This window comes from Gymnoscopelus microlampas (genome assembly GCF_963454915.1).
Source record: "Gymnoscopelus microlampas genome assembly, chromosome: 2".
NCBI lineage: Eukaryota > Metazoa > Chordata > Actinopteri > Myctophiformes > Myctophidae > Gymnoscopelus > Gymnoscopelus microlampas.
Genome location: NC_139939.1, coordinates 22,829,010 through 22,844,796, shown reverse-complemented (window position 1 = coordinate 22,844,796; position 15,787 = coordinate 22,829,010). Strand labels below are relative to the sequence as shown.

General features: G+C 39.2%; 2 protein-coding genes across 4 annotated transcripts; one reads left to right on the top strand and one right to left on the bottom strand.

Annotated features, from left to right (window-relative positions):
- Positions 1-431: 431 nt before the first annotated feature.
- Positions 432-7,863, bottom strand: LOC311034301 (serine hydrolase-like protein). Of its 2 annotated transcripts, XM_084042166.1 has the most exons (13): positions 7,645-7,863; positions 6,857-7,000; positions 6,583-6,696; positions 6,399-6,440; positions 6,154-6,173; positions 5,949-6,023; positions 5,501-5,607; positions 5,306-5,385; positions 5,128-5,162; positions 4,904-4,980; positions 4,698-4,785; positions 1,280-1,416; positions 435-815 (listed from the first exon to the last, which is right to left on the bottom strand). In XM_084042166.1, the coding sequence occupies exons 1-13, from the start codon at positions 7,703-7,705 to the stop codon at positions 812-814; spliced, it is 984 nt and encodes a 327-aa protein (XP_083898292.1). In that variant the 5' UTR covers positions 7,706-7,863; the 3' UTR covers positions 435-811. The 2 variants fall into 2 exon arrangements, with proteins under 2 accessions (XP_083898291.1, XP_083898292.1); XM_084042165.1 differs by having other exon boundaries at positions 432-1,416.
- Positions 7,864-11,355: 3,492 nt separating this feature from the next.
- On the top strand, positions 11,356-15,366 carry mb (myoglobin). 2 transcript variants are annotated; one of them, XM_084077288.1, is made up of 4 exons: positions 11,356-11,397; positions 13,905-13,990; positions 14,132-14,351; positions 15,109-15,366. In XM_084077288.1, exons 2-4 carry the CDS (start codon positions 13,908-13,910, stop codon positions 15,247-15,249), a joined length of 444 nt encoding a protein of 147 aa, XP_083933414.1. In that variant the 5' UTR covers positions 11,356-11,397; positions 13,905-13,907; the 3' UTR covers positions 15,250-15,366. The 2 variants fall into 2 exon arrangements, with proteins under 2 accessions (XP_083933414.1, XP_083933415.1); XM_084077289.1 differs by lacking the exon at positions 11,356-11,397 and adding an exon at positions 12,443-12,507.
- Positions 15,367-15,787: the final 421 nt, after the last annotated feature.

Here is a 15,787-nt window from a genome sequence, read left to right as displayed (position 1 = left end):
CATACAAAGTGTGAGGTTATGGTACATCTATGCTTCTGTAGATGCTTAGACGTTTTATTCTACTTTGAAGGGCACTGTACGACACACGGAACTCTAGTCTGGTGCTGACCCAGTATGGATGTATGTGAGAAGATAAAGCCTATTTTCACCAAAACAGATTTCACACTGATCCACTCATCTGAGTAAGGCTGGTTATGAATGATTTCTGATGGATGACATCTCATTAAAAAAATGTATTACACAATTTCATTCCATTTCACATTGCAGCCTCATTTATCTGCTCAGCTCCTCCTGTGTTTGCCCTTCTCCACTCTCTCTCTTTCTTGACCTTATCAATCTCTGTTCACAGAGCACCCACATACTGTACTCAGAGATTGTTCCCCAAGTCTGAAGGTATCTCTCTGGATTACCTGGCATTGTGTTACAGTAAATACTTACAATTATGAACAGGTGCACAAACAATAAAAAACATCTTGCTAATGCCAAAACAGCTGATTTATTACAGTTAGAGCACACTTTAGCATGTATGAAGTCTAGTATAAATACAAAGGTTCAAGATTTTGCATATTTTGTTATTCAAAATCAATAGCAATACCATCTCTTCAAAGAACTAATTAATGTAATGTGAAACGTAATCACATTATGTAAAATCAGTGTTTAAAATACAATTTTATTTAATTAGTAGATTTGTAGGGGCACAAGCACCCTGGTGGCTCTGCTGGCTGACCACAAAATCATCCTGGGTTCGATTGTTGGCTTGACCTGTGATGCATATGGTCTCTCCTCTACCCCCACCTAGTCGCTCTTCATTTTATCTGAATAAAAGCAAAGATTCCACAAAAGGAGGCAAGGAGACACTGTCAAGTGGATTTATGTGTACAGAGGTGTGTGTGTGTGTGTGTGTGTGTGTGTGTGTGTGTGTGTGTGTGTGTGTGTGTGTGTGTGTGTGTGTGTTTTTTACCAGTGCCAACATGCTGACACCACCAAAACAAAATACCACACACTGTATACATGACTCTGATCAAAAGTACAGTTTAGTAGTATAATTTTCAAACTAGAGAGTGGAGGGCAAGAGAGAGAGAGAGAACAGAAGGAGAGAATAAACAGAAGACAGACTTGAATGTTTAACTTAGACAAGGTGATACACTTGTACAATAAAATAACTCAAAGCTTAGGTGTGTGTGTATGTGTATGTGTATGTGTATGTGTGTGTGTGTGTGTGTGTGTGTGTGTGTGTGTGTGTGTGTGTGTGTGTGTGTGTGTGTGTGTGTGTTATAACTTTGCTATAGGCGTGTCCCCTGCAGGGCTGTGTGACTGTGACAGGACAGTCTGCAGGAACTCAGAGACGAAGGAGGCAACACATTCAGGTCTATTTAGGTGGATGTGATGATCGCCTTGTACTGTTATCACAGTATCCTGAGAGAGAGAGAGAGAGAGCGAGAGAGCGAGAGAGATATGAGAGAGAAATATACAACTGTGACATTTTCCTTGAGAAAACAAAAGGAAAAACAGCCCAAGTATTTGTTTTGCCATGAACTAATAGTTCATGTCATGGTCTGTCTACAATGCACAACTAAACACTTTACTGTGATCCAAAAATACCCTACACAACTAAACTAAAACTAGTAAAGGTGTACACAGTAGGAGGCAGGCCCTAATAATAGTGATGAATGCAGTGACATTTCTACCTACAGCCAGTTGTACATCGTCGCTACTCTCTTCCTCACTCTCTCTCATACACATTCATTTTCTACCACTCTCCGTCTTACTCTCAGATTTCTGTCATTCATATGGTTATGTCCTTGTGACGATAAACTTTTTGTTACCACCGCGCTCTGACTCTGGTGAGCTATCCTCTTAGAACAATGATATTTAAACAAGTGACAAGTCGCACTCAGAGTGACAAGAGTGATTTAACTTTCTTTTATTTCTCCATGTCTTTACAAGAAATGACAAAGGTTTTGGCTATTCAGCATTCGTCAGTGTGACACACTGTTTAAACGTTTCTATCACCAGTCAAAGGCAGTGATTTGAAATTTAAGGGTCAGGTTTTTGCTTCCCAGCAGTCAATTTGTGAATCCTTTACGAGATGGTGAAGAGCTCACCATCTCGTAAAGGATTCACAAATTGATATGACACTGACATTACAGTTACACATTGGCTGACAGTCAATTGTACCTAAAACGGACAAATAATGGCATTTACAGGATTATATCTGAAAGGTAGTAGACCATGCCGGCATAGTCTCAGGAAAGAGAACTCAGACCTGTGTGTCCGCATGAGATGGAGAAAGAGAAAAGAGAGAGACCCATATCAAATTCTGTAGGGATGTATGGATTTCAAATCCACCATTATATTAGTTTTGGTGCAAGCATTGCAATCTACACTCTGTCAAAAGGGCTAAAGACTGACTAACTGTAAGACAGCTCAGTCTGAGTTGAAAGTGTGCAGGGTTTTGGTGTATCTTGTCACGTTTATAAATCAATAGTGTTATTAATCTAATGTCAGCATGTGCCAGCGAATTGCATGCGTGCAATTGGCTAGTAACTATAGCCCATAAGCTGGAGGAACACACAGGAGTGTTGTAATTGGCGTATTAGTAGTACTAGACCATACCCGGTGAAGGGCGCCCTTCACCATACCCGGTGAAGGGCGCGCGTCCCCTCGTATATATATAAAAATTTGCTATATAAAAGAGCAAAATAGGCTTGCTATTTTCTGTTGCCCTGCAGCAGGCTTGAGTATATTTTTGATGGCATTTTACACCACTAACAACATTAATCAGAGAATCACACGTCTTTGTCACAACTCGTGTTTTGTCTTTTTTAACCAACACAGTACAAAGTACTGGACACACAGATGACACACAGGTCATAGATGACTCAGGTCATAAACCTGGAAATACAGGAAAATAAACATTGTATTACCATATATTCATAGCATATATGATTCACAATTAAACAGCAGGTAATGTAGCACAGTCTATCACAGTAGAACCGAAATAGCAGAAAATGACTACAATACCCATGAGGCATTCTGAACCATGAGCCAACAACGCGTCGCCCCAGCTACCATTAAGTTACAGTGTCCAAGTTACAATACACAAAATACACCAAAATAATACTTTTCAATGGACTACTTGGGTAGCACTGATAATATTAACCACAGTAAGGTTCATAAAGTGTGTTGATGAAACGTTTACATTGTTGATTAAGTCACGATGACGACGTTAGCATTAGCGTTAGCCGCATGCTAGCGCCAAACGTCCGTTAGCTTAGCATCACGCTAACGGCTCATAGTAACTTGGTTTGGCTAATAAACATTAATCCCAACTAACGCCAACACAGTAATGGATGTAAACATACACAGACATGCTTTGGACATTATTATCAGGTTGCATGTTGGTGGTATGGGGTTCGTTTGGTTTGGCCTCGTTTTCATAGACCTCGTTGCTTGTTTCTCTCGCGAAACCTGTGGCCATGTTTCCCATTGAACCCGGAAAAAAACCCTACGTCCGCTGCCACTACAGCTCCCGGTTTGGCTACAATGGGAAACATGGCCACAGGCTGACTAAATAAGCGATTTAAACGGGTAGTTTCGCTGGCGACCTAAAATATTATGCAGCCGACCAAACCTTAAACATCCGTGCGGTTTAGAATCTACCATTAGTTTTGGGATACGATGTATACAAAAGGGTAAACAGCGGAGCCTTGGCGGACGTTCGCCCGATCCTGGAAGAGAACGACATAGAACCGTTCTTTATGGAGCTAATGTGCATCGTGTGTGGGGAAACAAATCTGGAGTGTTTACTTTCCACAGCAGAGAGTGGGCGGGGTCTATGGTGTAGAGTCGGTGTTGCCATGTCCGCCGATTGTAAGCGCTTTAGGGCCAATGTTGGTGTTATAGGGTTCGTTTGGTTTGGCCTCGTTTTCATAGACCTCGCTGCTTGTTTCTCTCGCGAAACCTGGCACACAACGACGCATGCGCAGTTTGATCGGAGACCCAAGACCCCATCCACCCACCGTCAGCTTACTAGAATTATAGTAGGATACTGTAGATCCCATGAGTTGGAAAGACAGGTGCCTGATTGGCTAGTTCCGGTCCATAGGTTCACAGGACAAGTATCCTATAGCTTGGAGGGATAATAATAAAAATAATAATTATTATTGTTGTTATTATTATTATTATACTCCTTGGGGTGTGCTTTGTCACTGTATATTTGCCAATATGTGAAATCTGTCCTCTGCATTTACCCATCGGCCTATAACTAGGAGCAGTAAACGCCATTAGTATGGCGCTCGGGGAGCGGTTAGGGGTTAAGTGTCTTGCTCACAGACCATTCGACACATTGCCTGCTGCTCCCCAGGCGGGCTGTCTGCCCATTCAGCTATGGTCGCCCCAGGGATGATTGCTCAGCGACTATTCATTGACAAAAATGAGATAGTCGTCATTGACCGATTTGAAAAATCTTAGAGAGGAAATGAGGTCCTGGATTGGCCTGCTGGCAGTATGCACAAGAAATATGATGCTGTTCGGCCTACTAGTCTGCGAAATTAGCTGCAGCAAGGCACACAGACAGGGGCAAATGCATAATCTGTTGGCGTACATACTAAAGACACACACAGATACAAGTGCTCATGCTGACACATGACACACACATACAGTACTGTACATAATGACTACAGGATCATACTCACATTTCGTTCCCTATAACGCTGGAGTAGTGTTGAGATATATTTCTTTTGCTCTGGTTCAGCAAATATTTTCTCAAAGCCTTCATCAGCTCTAAAGACACATTAAGAGATTGTGAACACGCCTAGCATGGTATAAATTGGTAAGATATGATTCTGTGTATAATAAATGGTGTAGTAGTAGGTCATAGTAAAGGTGAGGAGTGTCTTACAGAATGACAAAAAAAGGTGCTTGTAACTGTGATTGCATCTCCAGACACTGTTCCAGGCTAACACGCACAACGTTTTTCTGAAAACATTAAGAAACATGAATAATACTATATATATACTGTATATATATACTGTATATATACACACACACTAGCATAGCATGAACTGAAAAAAGATCATTATAGATTAATGAGGAAGACCTGATGGTGGGTTAATAGTTACTTACTAGATTGATTCGAAAATCTCGAGTGAATACAACTCCTACAAATGAAAATCATGTTAAATCCAGCAGCATTACAGAACATAAAAAAATACCAAACTGAGATCACTGTATTAAGTCAGTATGCTCTCTGAGTAATAGCTTTTTCAAGAGCAGTACAAATAAAAAAGTAAAAGCACTGCACCTCCTTCAACTTGAGAGATGCCTCGTTCTAAAAGGATGTGTACTGACTGTTCAGAGAGAGCTGGATTTGCAGCTAATAACCTGAAATAAATCCAATACACAAATACATGTAGCACTTAATCAATGCTATAAAACAGTAAGATGATGAATTAATGCCAGCCAGAACAAGTTGTCAATGAATACAAGGGTACTATACCTCTCAACTGCCTTCTCATAAGTGTAGACCTTCTCTTTCTTCTCTTGCTGTTTTTCAAATGTGATCATTTGGTCCATTCCTTGTTTCATTACTTTGGTCAATTCTTTCTAGAAGTAAAGAGAAATAATCAGAGGAACTTGTCAAAGTGTTGTGGCTCGAATTAGCAGAGATGCCCCTATACAACCTCATAAAATACAATAATATTATATCTGCCACTGAAGCAAAGTGTATTTTAGTAGTAAAATACAGAATATCAAGCATTCTTTCAAAACCAACTCTTGAAAATGATCTACCTTGACATTAACTTTGCAAAGATGTCAGAATCTGAAATATTCTAGCTATGTCAAATACGTACATATATACATGTCAAATATCAGAATCTGATATTTGACTTTATATATCATTTATTACAATCTCACTGTGAAAGTAAATTAAAGTATTGCAGTACTGGGTCTGTAGGTAAGAATCCATACGAGTCCAAAAGTACAACTGCATCCACCATCTCAGGATATAATGCACTGATCTGTGTAACACACAAGGACAACACAAAATGGAGCATACTATAATAGACAACACAGGTAATAAGGTGTACAACTTGTACATTGTTGACAATTAGTTTAAACCAGCAAGGCTGATGTAACAATGCTACTTACCATTCCAGCGATGTTACCACCTATTAAGATACAGGATATATTAATAAACAAAATGCAAATACAGTCATTGATCTTTCTAATGTTGTAGTTAACCACATCAACCCTAGCAGCCCGATTCTGGGCATGTCATAGATGAACATTCAGTGAAAATAGCCAATAGCAAAGGAGGGGACCAAGTATAGACCCCTGGGGGACCTGGGTCAATGGTGCATACAAGTGGTTAAAATACATAATCTGACACTCACCCATGCTGTGTCCTATAATGGTAAATCTTGTCCACTGCAGTGCTAAAAAAAGGAAAAGGGGTTGAAAACAAAGGTTCAGGTCCCACTGTGGCCATGATACAGAAATGATATTATTATTTTGACTGAGAAGCTGTACTTTGAACTGAACTAAAACGTAAGTCTGAGGTTTCTTGGTTTCACACACCTTCAATGACTCGTCGTACATCAGCTAAATATGCAGGAAAGGAATAGAAGACCCCTGGAGGACGATGGGACGACTGACCATGACCTGGGAGGTCCACTGCTACATATCTATACTCTGTATGCACAGAAAGATAAAGAGAGATAAAGAGAGACAGGGTTCAGACATGCACAATATCATACAGTACTTAGTTTTATTCCTTATAAATCAAAATTGTATTAATTGAAATTGTTACATTCATTAAATAAATAAAATAAACTATCCTGATTTAAATTACCTTTTGGCAGAAGGGGAATAAGGGTGTTGAATGTGCCACAGTTGTCAGCCCAACCATGCAGGCATAACACAGGACGACCGTGGTCAGGACCCCAAACCTTGCCTCTCATCTCTCCCCAAGGCACTGGCATAATGAAATCTGAAACTGACCAGATACACTCATCCAGATTTTTCATAATTATTTTTTAAAACATTTTAAAATTGTGAAAATAGGCGATCTACAAGCTCACAACGCCTTGCATCGCAAGGTGTTGAGCTTGTAGATGGGAGTTGTCAGCTTGTAGATGTGCTATTTCACTACTTTTGTGCGACACTCTAGTACGATGAAGTAGGGCATTCATTTACAAAAGAAAACATAAAATGTTGACATATGGAGATACACGGTTTCTGCTCAAACAGCAAAGATATGTAGAATATACAGAAGTAGTATACAGTAGGCTACACACAGCAGCCTCAAGCACCTCAAACTGTGTTATGATTAAAGTACATACTTAGCTATTTCTTAACTTAGTAACTGTTGTTATTCTTAATTATTTATTGTTGTTATTGCTGCTATATAGAGGAACCATAACCATAATATTGTACTCTTGTGTACTTGTATGAGATGTAACAAATAAGAAATGTCTTGAATTTATATCACCTGTCACAACAAATGCAATTCCCTTTCATTCCCTCTTCCTTCCTACAGCCTTCCAGGTGGTCATAACACTAGTAGTAAATGCATAGTAATAACAATGTGGGAGAAAGAGAGGGTGGGAGACAGAACAGAAGGGGCTGAGGGAGAAATACCTGCTTGTTTCACACAAGTTGATGTTACGAGGTTTCGTACGCCTTTCAACGTGTGCATCATTCTGGAAGATATTTCAGCTCCTTAAAAGCTGCACAATTACATAAAAAAAGCCTACAAGAATACCTATGTTGACCAAAAATATAAAAGCAAGGTTTAAACTAGGCTAACCTTTGTTTAGAGACCATGGAGAGAGTCAACTTTTCTTTTTCCGGGTGTCACTAAACCACGTGCTTCAACCTTTGGACTGTCATTTGCTGGTTGCTGATCCGGTGTTGTTCTACAACGGATACGGAAACGGTCCCTGTATTTGTGTGTTTACAAATGACCGGATACAGTAGGCGGGCTCTAGAAGACTAGACCGGATCAACACACTGAGAAACAAATAAAAACGAGGCTCTCTCCACACAGTTGCAACTGCGGTAGTTATAGCCTCGTCCTCAGTCTTTACTCATCTGCGAAGAGATGAGTAAAGGAAGGTTAAGACAGACTTCATTGGACAACATCATATTGGCCAATAAGAATAACTACCAGTCGAACTTCGAAACCTCCAAGTTGGCCTACTGTCGCAAAGAATGTGTTTCGCCACTGGGGGTCACCAAGCCACTCCTCCGCGCAGACAGCAGTGGTGGAAGAAGTACTCACATCATGTTTTACTTTTGTAAAAAGTATCAATACTGCATTGTAGCTATAGAGCTCTGTTACAAGTAGAAGTCCCGAATTCAAAGTAAGTTCAGAGTAAAAGTACGAAAGTATTGGCATCAAAATATACTTAAAGTAACAGTAAAGTAAAGTAATTGAGCTTGTAGATCGGTTATTTTCAAATGGCCAAAATGTTTGTAATAATTATCAAAATCCACAAAATAGCTAGTAACTACCTTTTTCAAATAATTGTAGTGGAGTAAAAGTAAAGTATAACAAATTGAAAGTACTCCACTAAAGTAAGTAGGCCTACAGTAGCCTACTTAAGTAAATGTACCTAAGTTACTTTACACCACTGGCTGACAGAGGTCAGACTGAGGGCAACGTTGCAAGATTCCACCTGATACCTCCCCAAGACAATACTAACACACCGCAGTGGTGGTGGTGTAGCTCTGTTTACAAGCTCACAGTGCATCGAAATTACATGTGTTATGAGCTTGTAGATCTGCTATTTTCGCTATGTTTTTATAATGGCTTAAATGGTTAATTCATAATGTACTTTTTCCCTTCCTAGAAAAGTAGTGGAGTTAAAATGTTTCACCTCTGTTTTCTGGACTGGTTGTTAGATGTCAGAGCTATACATCAGGAGCAACTACAAAAGCTTCCACCAATGGTGATTGTATTATTCCCATGTGCAAGAAGTAAGAACTCATTTGGTCTGCCTTCTCATTAAAGGGGGAAAAACTCTCTGCACATAGATGTGTTTAACACAGGTTAAAATCAAATCAACAGTGCTCACATGAATAGATTCTGACTGATTATGCTGCTTTTGTTTCACAGTTAAAGTGTTGGGTCTTATTTTGATTATAATTCCTTGTATTTGCACATTAGCATTTGTGCTATAACACTCAAACAATGCATCTGGTTTGTCCAATGTAATTGTGATGTCAAATAAAATAAACATAACATAACATAAAAGTACAATATTTGTCTTTGAAAGGTAGTGGAGTGAAAGTCAAAAGTATAAAAAATACAATTGCACAAGTATGCCACAGATACTCAAGAAATGTACTTAATGACATTACTGTCCATCACTGCAACAACACACTCATGATTCTAACTGCACACGCCCTCCTCGCATTATAGACACATGGGCTCACAGAGTTCAACACAGTTCATTGTGCCATGACACTGGCAAAATAAACCCTAAAACGGTCAGAGTAGAGTTGTATTATACAACATTTTATTAGCCTATATCTTTTATGAAAATATATCATGTAAAAGTTTGGACATTTTTGATCATATCTCTATTGTTACTATAGTGGCATTGTATATTTTCTCATTGGAAAGCCTTCCATCTCTTTTCACAAAGATATCCCATTTAATTCTCATTTGTGGCATGAGCAGGACAGCTGATGTGTTGGGGCGGGGGAGGGGGGGGGCTTGCCCTGTATTGACTCGATTGGCACCTGATTGGCGACTCAGTACGTGCTGGCCTACCATATGTAGGCCTACCGTAGCCCTGTTGGCTGACCTGCATGAATCCTTGTGGAGGAATGGAATGCATCCCACAGCATCTTGTGACCAGGCGTTGTGGTCTGGCCTGGTGACGAGCATGAGGAGGAGGTGCGTATGGCTCTTCACCCCCTCTACTGGGGCTCCTGGTAGTTGTTTATATCCTGTTTATTCTTTGTGACTGATAGGGAGTTGGTTGCTCTGTGGAGCACAGAGATTATGGCAATTTTGGACTTCATACATGATGATGTCAGTCATCTATCAGTACGCAAGTGGTTCTCAAACCTTTTAATTTCAAGGACCTCCTCCAATTTGATATAGATTAGGCCATGGACCTCCATAACTCTGAGAGGGTACAAATGGAACCAAATGGACTCTTACAGGTCCATTTGGTTCCATTTCAGTCAGAGTTTCAGATCTGTTAAGGTCCATTTGGTTCCCATGACTATCAACAATTTAGCTGGGGACCCCCTGAAGGACCCCTGGGGGTCCCCAGACCCCACTTTGAGAACCAATGCAGTGCGCTCCCATGACGTCAGTCATGACCACATTGGGGAAACGTTACAGCCCAATCTGACCTGCATTGACTTCCATTATAAAACTAAAGTTAGATTTAAAGTATAAAAGTATAAACATAATACTGTAGCCTATGTGCTGGCAGTGTGCACAAGAAATGTGGCGCTGATCGGTCCAGTGGTTTGTGAGATTAGCCCCGGAGAGTCACACACACACACCCCCACACAAATGAGAACAAATCTTTCAAAGTTTTGTATTGGTAGGTAACTGTCAGTAAGATAACTGAGAAATGTATATAAACTTCTCATATCGTTTTTGTGAAAGTGACAACTTAGGAGGAAAGTGACTCTTCTGAAGAAAATGTCTTCAGAATAGTAGGCATTAGCCTACAGTGATGCTTGTGTGCCAATACCAAATCTGTGTGAAGTTGAACTACTGAAGACATAATTACATTTATTTCATCATTTTGTTAATTGGTCTAGTATAAAATAAAAAATGAAACACAAAAAAACAAGACCTGAGGTCAGAACTGGCTGGCCAGAGGGGCAAATGCCCCCCCTATAAAATTGCCACTGTGCATGGGCGTTCTCTCATTCTCACACACACACACACACACACACACACACACACACACACACACACACACACACACACACACACACACACACACACACACACACACACACACACACACACACACACAAAGGTCACATTTCCCTGGTAAGTATGGTCCAAAAACATTTTAAAGGTACAGCAAAACAAAAGCCTCTTATTAGATGTATTTGGTTGGAAAACTAAGAAACAAAAAAAATAAAGACATGTGAATGGCATAACTGTGAGGTAATGGTTTGCTTTAAATGTATCGAAAAGTCCAATCTCTTATAAAAGGGAATGGATGAGCTAAAAGTAGATGTATGGTGTGATTGAAATTTTAATGTGTCACGAACTTGATTGATGGGTTGGAGTGAAAGTAGAACATGATGAGATAAGGGTATAAAAAGGCAGGGTTGGGGAGGTTGAGGTCGTTAATCGAGTAGTTTGGACTTTGATATTTTCACACAGGATATTTTACTCATTTGCTGGTACGTACTGATTAACAGATCATTTTATAGCTTTAGAAATGTTGTCTTGTACAGCACATAGTTTCCATCAACAGGTTATTTTTGTCATCACTGACTGAACGTAAATAGCCTACTGAAAGACGCACAGAGAAATGTATAGCCATCTATTAGCTATTTAGGTATTCTAAAATAATGATGAAAATAATAATAATAATACAAATAGTAGTAATGATCAACATCCACATTCCACCTATAAGGTGAATTTAAATTATGGTTTTGATGAGTGACAGACAGGAAAAGATTACATCTTAGCAAGGTGAATTTCAGTTGATTCCAGTGTGGTGGTTGGCCATTTAGGATGCAGAGATAATTAAATGCTTATAATAGGCTATAAAATGTTAGGTTGAATACAGGTTAAATATATAAAGCCAAAACATCACCATGATAGAATAATTCTATCAATTGCAAATGGAAAAGTTAGAAGCAAAGCCAGGGTAAAGTTACAAATGCTTTTTAGTGTCGAGATCATTCCACAACGGCCCACTTTTGTTATAATTTATTATAAGACAGATATCTATTTATTTGGACTGCTTGGAGAACATGATAAGATAAGAGTTTTAAAGGGCACAATTGGAGGTCACTAATCAAGTGGTCTGGACTTCGATATTTTCACACAGGATATTTACTCACTTGCTGGTATGTACTGATTAACTGATATTTTATAGTTTCCATCAACAGGTTATTTTTGACAGTGTCATCACTGACTGAATTTGAAACATACATATGACATACTGTATAATGTGCTTTTAAGTTATTCTGAAATAATAACAATACAATTAATTCATTATAACAAATATTAGTAGCCTAATGATCAAATTCCACATAATAAGGTCTAATTAAATTTCAAATACTGTCAGCCAGTTTTGATGAGTGACAGGAACAAACCACATCTTAGCAAGGGGATCCCAGTTGCCCATTTAAGGATGCAAAAATAATTAAAGCTGCACTATGAAACTTTCCGCTTCTACCCCAGATTTGAACCCGGTTTCCTGTGCAAGTGCTGAATTTTTACCATTGAGCTTATAGAGCCTGCCTGCTTGCTCGGGGTATACATTTTATCTTGACCATCAGGTAAAAATTTGTGTCATGGGTGTGACACCTTTGACACAATCTAAATGTCTCAATAGAAGAGCTGGGAGACTTAATACAATTAACCACCTCAATTGTATTATTATATTGAATTAACATAATCTACCATACAGATTGGACAGAATTACATTTTATTCATAAAAGAAAAGTGACATAGTGCAGCTTTAAGTTCTTACGGTACAAAATGTTAGGTTGAATACAGCTAAATCTAGAAAGCCATAGCATCACCTTGACAGAAATGAATAATTCTATTCTTTGCTAGTGGAAAAGGTTAGAATCAACGGTAACGGTAAAAAAGATTTTCAGTGTCAAGGTCATTACACATTACAATGAGCCATTTGTTTTTGTTATCATAGATGATAGATCAATTTATTTGGACTGCTTTTCAATTCTTCATCTATCAATAGCATTTAGCAATATCACAATGGTTGAGAGCATTGAAGAGAGCACAACACATATTCTGGTTGGGGAAAAACACAATGGACACAGTTCTCATTAACATTCAACAGTCATTATAGGCAAAAAAAATCTCAAAAATATCCTAGGCCTAATGGTCGTAGAATGGGGTCAGCACAGCGAAAATAGACTAAGCTAGAAGCCATTCATAAGCTCTGTGAGCTTGTAGATCGGCTATTTTCGTCGTACAATGGTGTCAGGATTAAGGTTAATTATGCAACACTACCTTGAAATCTGTCCTCTTTATTATGAATAATATAAGAATGACGACGGCTAATGTAATCTAATATGTCCTGGTGCCTCTTTCTAGGAATGAATATTTCTAGCCTGGTCCTTAGCTGCTCTGTTATTGCTGTCCTCAGCTGCCCTGCCCTCTACTTCCCTCGCAGCCCTTATCTCCTCCCTGACATGACATGCAGTCACTTAAAATGCTCATATGGGATGATAACATTTATACATATATGTTATTACAAAATATGTAATGACATAATTGATATAACTGCACACTCTTTGCTGATTTTATGTTAATTTTCTATTGTATAGTGTTATACTTAATCCCACCCTCACAAAAAGTTATTATTATTCCAGCCATTCAAATAAGTAATTAATTTAGTCCCTGCTCCTTTGGGGTATTATTTTGTCACTGTATTTGTCACATATGTCACATTTTGTCCTGTGCATTTACCCATCTCAAGTATTAGGAGCAGTGGGCACTATTAATACAGTACCCACTACCCGGGGAGCAGTTAGGGGTTAAGTGTCTCTCTCAGGGACACTTCAACACATGGGCGACCCAGGGGACGAACCAGGAACCTTCTGATTCCCGGATGGGGAATCAGCTATGGCCACCCCATAATAATAATACTGTTTTCTTTTTATGTAATCTTCCATATTTATCACTATTATTCATCCTCTCTCCTCAGCTCATGGCTGACTTTGACGCAGTTCTGAAGTGCTGGGGCGATGTGGAGGCAGACTATACGACATTTGGAGGCCTAGTGCTGGCAGGGTTAGTAAATAAGAGATTATAACACTACTTGAACAACCTTACTATGAAATACATCTGTTGAATGAAGCCTATCCATGGATGTTGGAAAAACAGACAGAATACTAATCTTTGTCTCTCATTATTGTTTTCTCTGTTCCTTAGTCTGTTCGCAGAGCACCCAGATACCCTGAAATTGTTCCCCAAGTTTGCAGACATCGCCCCGGGTGACCTAGCAGGCAGTGCAGCTGTTTCTGCCCATGGTGCCACTGTGCTGAAGAAGCTTGGGGATCTGCTCAAGGCCAAAGGCAGCCATGCTGATCTCCTCAAACCCCTTGCCACCACACATGCTAATAACCATAAGATTCCGCTAAATAACTTCAAGGTGAGTTTATACTTCTTGCTATACGTCTTGGTTGATAATTAATAATAATAATTAGACCTATTTCATTCCACGGGAGAAATTCTATTTTAATCTTCACCCAGCTGAGTGCTTCTCAAGTGTGTGGTGGGAGGGGGGCTTCAAAAGCTTTTGAGCTCTTTTGCTACTTCAGTCAGACAACTCTTGGATTGAATAAATATATTTATCAAGCATAAATCTTTATAAGCAAGTCTCATTTCATTCCCTCTAAGCATGAATTACAATAAATGATTTGCCGACTGAAATAGACCCCCATAAGGAAATCCTAGAAACAGAGCCCACAGGTGTATGCTGGGGTGGTGGTGGGAGCACAAAAAGAAAACTTCATAGAGCAGAGCACAAAGCAGCAGCAGAGCAGCAGCACTGCAGCAGCATAGCAGAGCAGCAAGACGGCAGAGCAGCAGCAAGAAGAATAGCCCGCCCCAATCAGATGGAGTGAGCATGTGACTGATCAGCTGAGGAATTGGCCTTTTATTTGAGTTGTCTGCCTGAACCAGCTCCGCAGGCTTCGCATCATTTTTAAATTTGAATCCTGAAAAGTAACAGTTTTGGACATACTGTATGAGGTTTCCACCCGACAGAGACGGCAAAATACAGTATATACACACACACATACAGTAGGCATATACACATATAGTATATACAGTACATAGTATAGTATATATTCAACATGGTGTAACATCAGTTTAAGTTATCCTGATTCCCTGATTTCTCTTTTCAGTTGATCACTGAGATCATTGCTAAGGTGATGGGTGAGAAGGTAGGACTGGACGCAGCTGGGCAGACTGCCCTCAGAAACGTGATGGATATAGTCATTGCTGACATTGATGTTACCTACAAAGAGCTGGGCTATGCTGGCTAAACCTCTGACCATGATAGCCAAAGAGTCTAATAGAACCAAGTTGATGAGGAAAGACAAAAGCTGGAAGAGATATCATCCACTGCAAGTGCAGCTATGAGAATGTAAGGGTTATAAAGGGGAGATTTAACTGAACTAAATCCCATACTAAATACATTGGCATCTTGGTAGCGTTGAATTAAAGTAATTATTACAATAAACTTCAGTGCGGTGCCTTGTTCTTCAGTTTTCTTTTATGTCTAATCAAAAGGGCATATGATTTAATCAATGTGTACCAGAGTTACATATAACCAATTAATATTTGTATCTGTTGCAGTGCTCTGCTGAGTATTCATTACATTTTTAAATCATGATCTATCTAAGTTGAGTTTGTATAACGTAAAAGAACTACATGATCCATAATAACGTTCCCACATGATTTAATGAATATACAGTAATACTAATGTTTGACTCAATCGTAATATGATTGAGTCATTGAGTCAGTGCTTGTGTGCATGTATGTGTTTCTGTATTTATATTATTATCACATTAAGCACATTCA

Coding starts and splice junctions, on each gene's coding strand:
- LOC311034301 (XM_084042165.1), bottom strand. CDS start 7,705: ATGATGCACACGTTGAAAGGCGTACGAAACCTCGTAACATCAACTTGT. Junction 6,441..6,582: donor TGTACGACGAGTCATTGAAG/GTGTGTGAAACC, acceptor TCCTTTTTTTAG/CACTGCAGTGGACAAGATTT. Junction 6,174..6,398: donor CATTATAGGACACAGCATGG/GTGAGTGTCAGA, acceptor GTATCTTAATAG/GTGGTAACATCGCTGGAATG.
- mb (XM_084077288.1), top strand. CDS start 13,908: ATGGCTGACTTTGACGCAGTTCTGAAGTGCTGGGGCGATGTGGAGGCA. Junction 13,991..14,131: donor GGAGGCCTAGTGCTGGCAGG/GTTAGTAAATAA, acceptor TCTGTTCCTTAG/TCTGTTCGCAGAGCACCCAG. Junction 14,352..15,108: donor TTCCGCTAAATAACTTCAAG/GTGAGTTTATAC, acceptor TTCTCTTTTCAG/TTGATCACTGAGATCATTGC.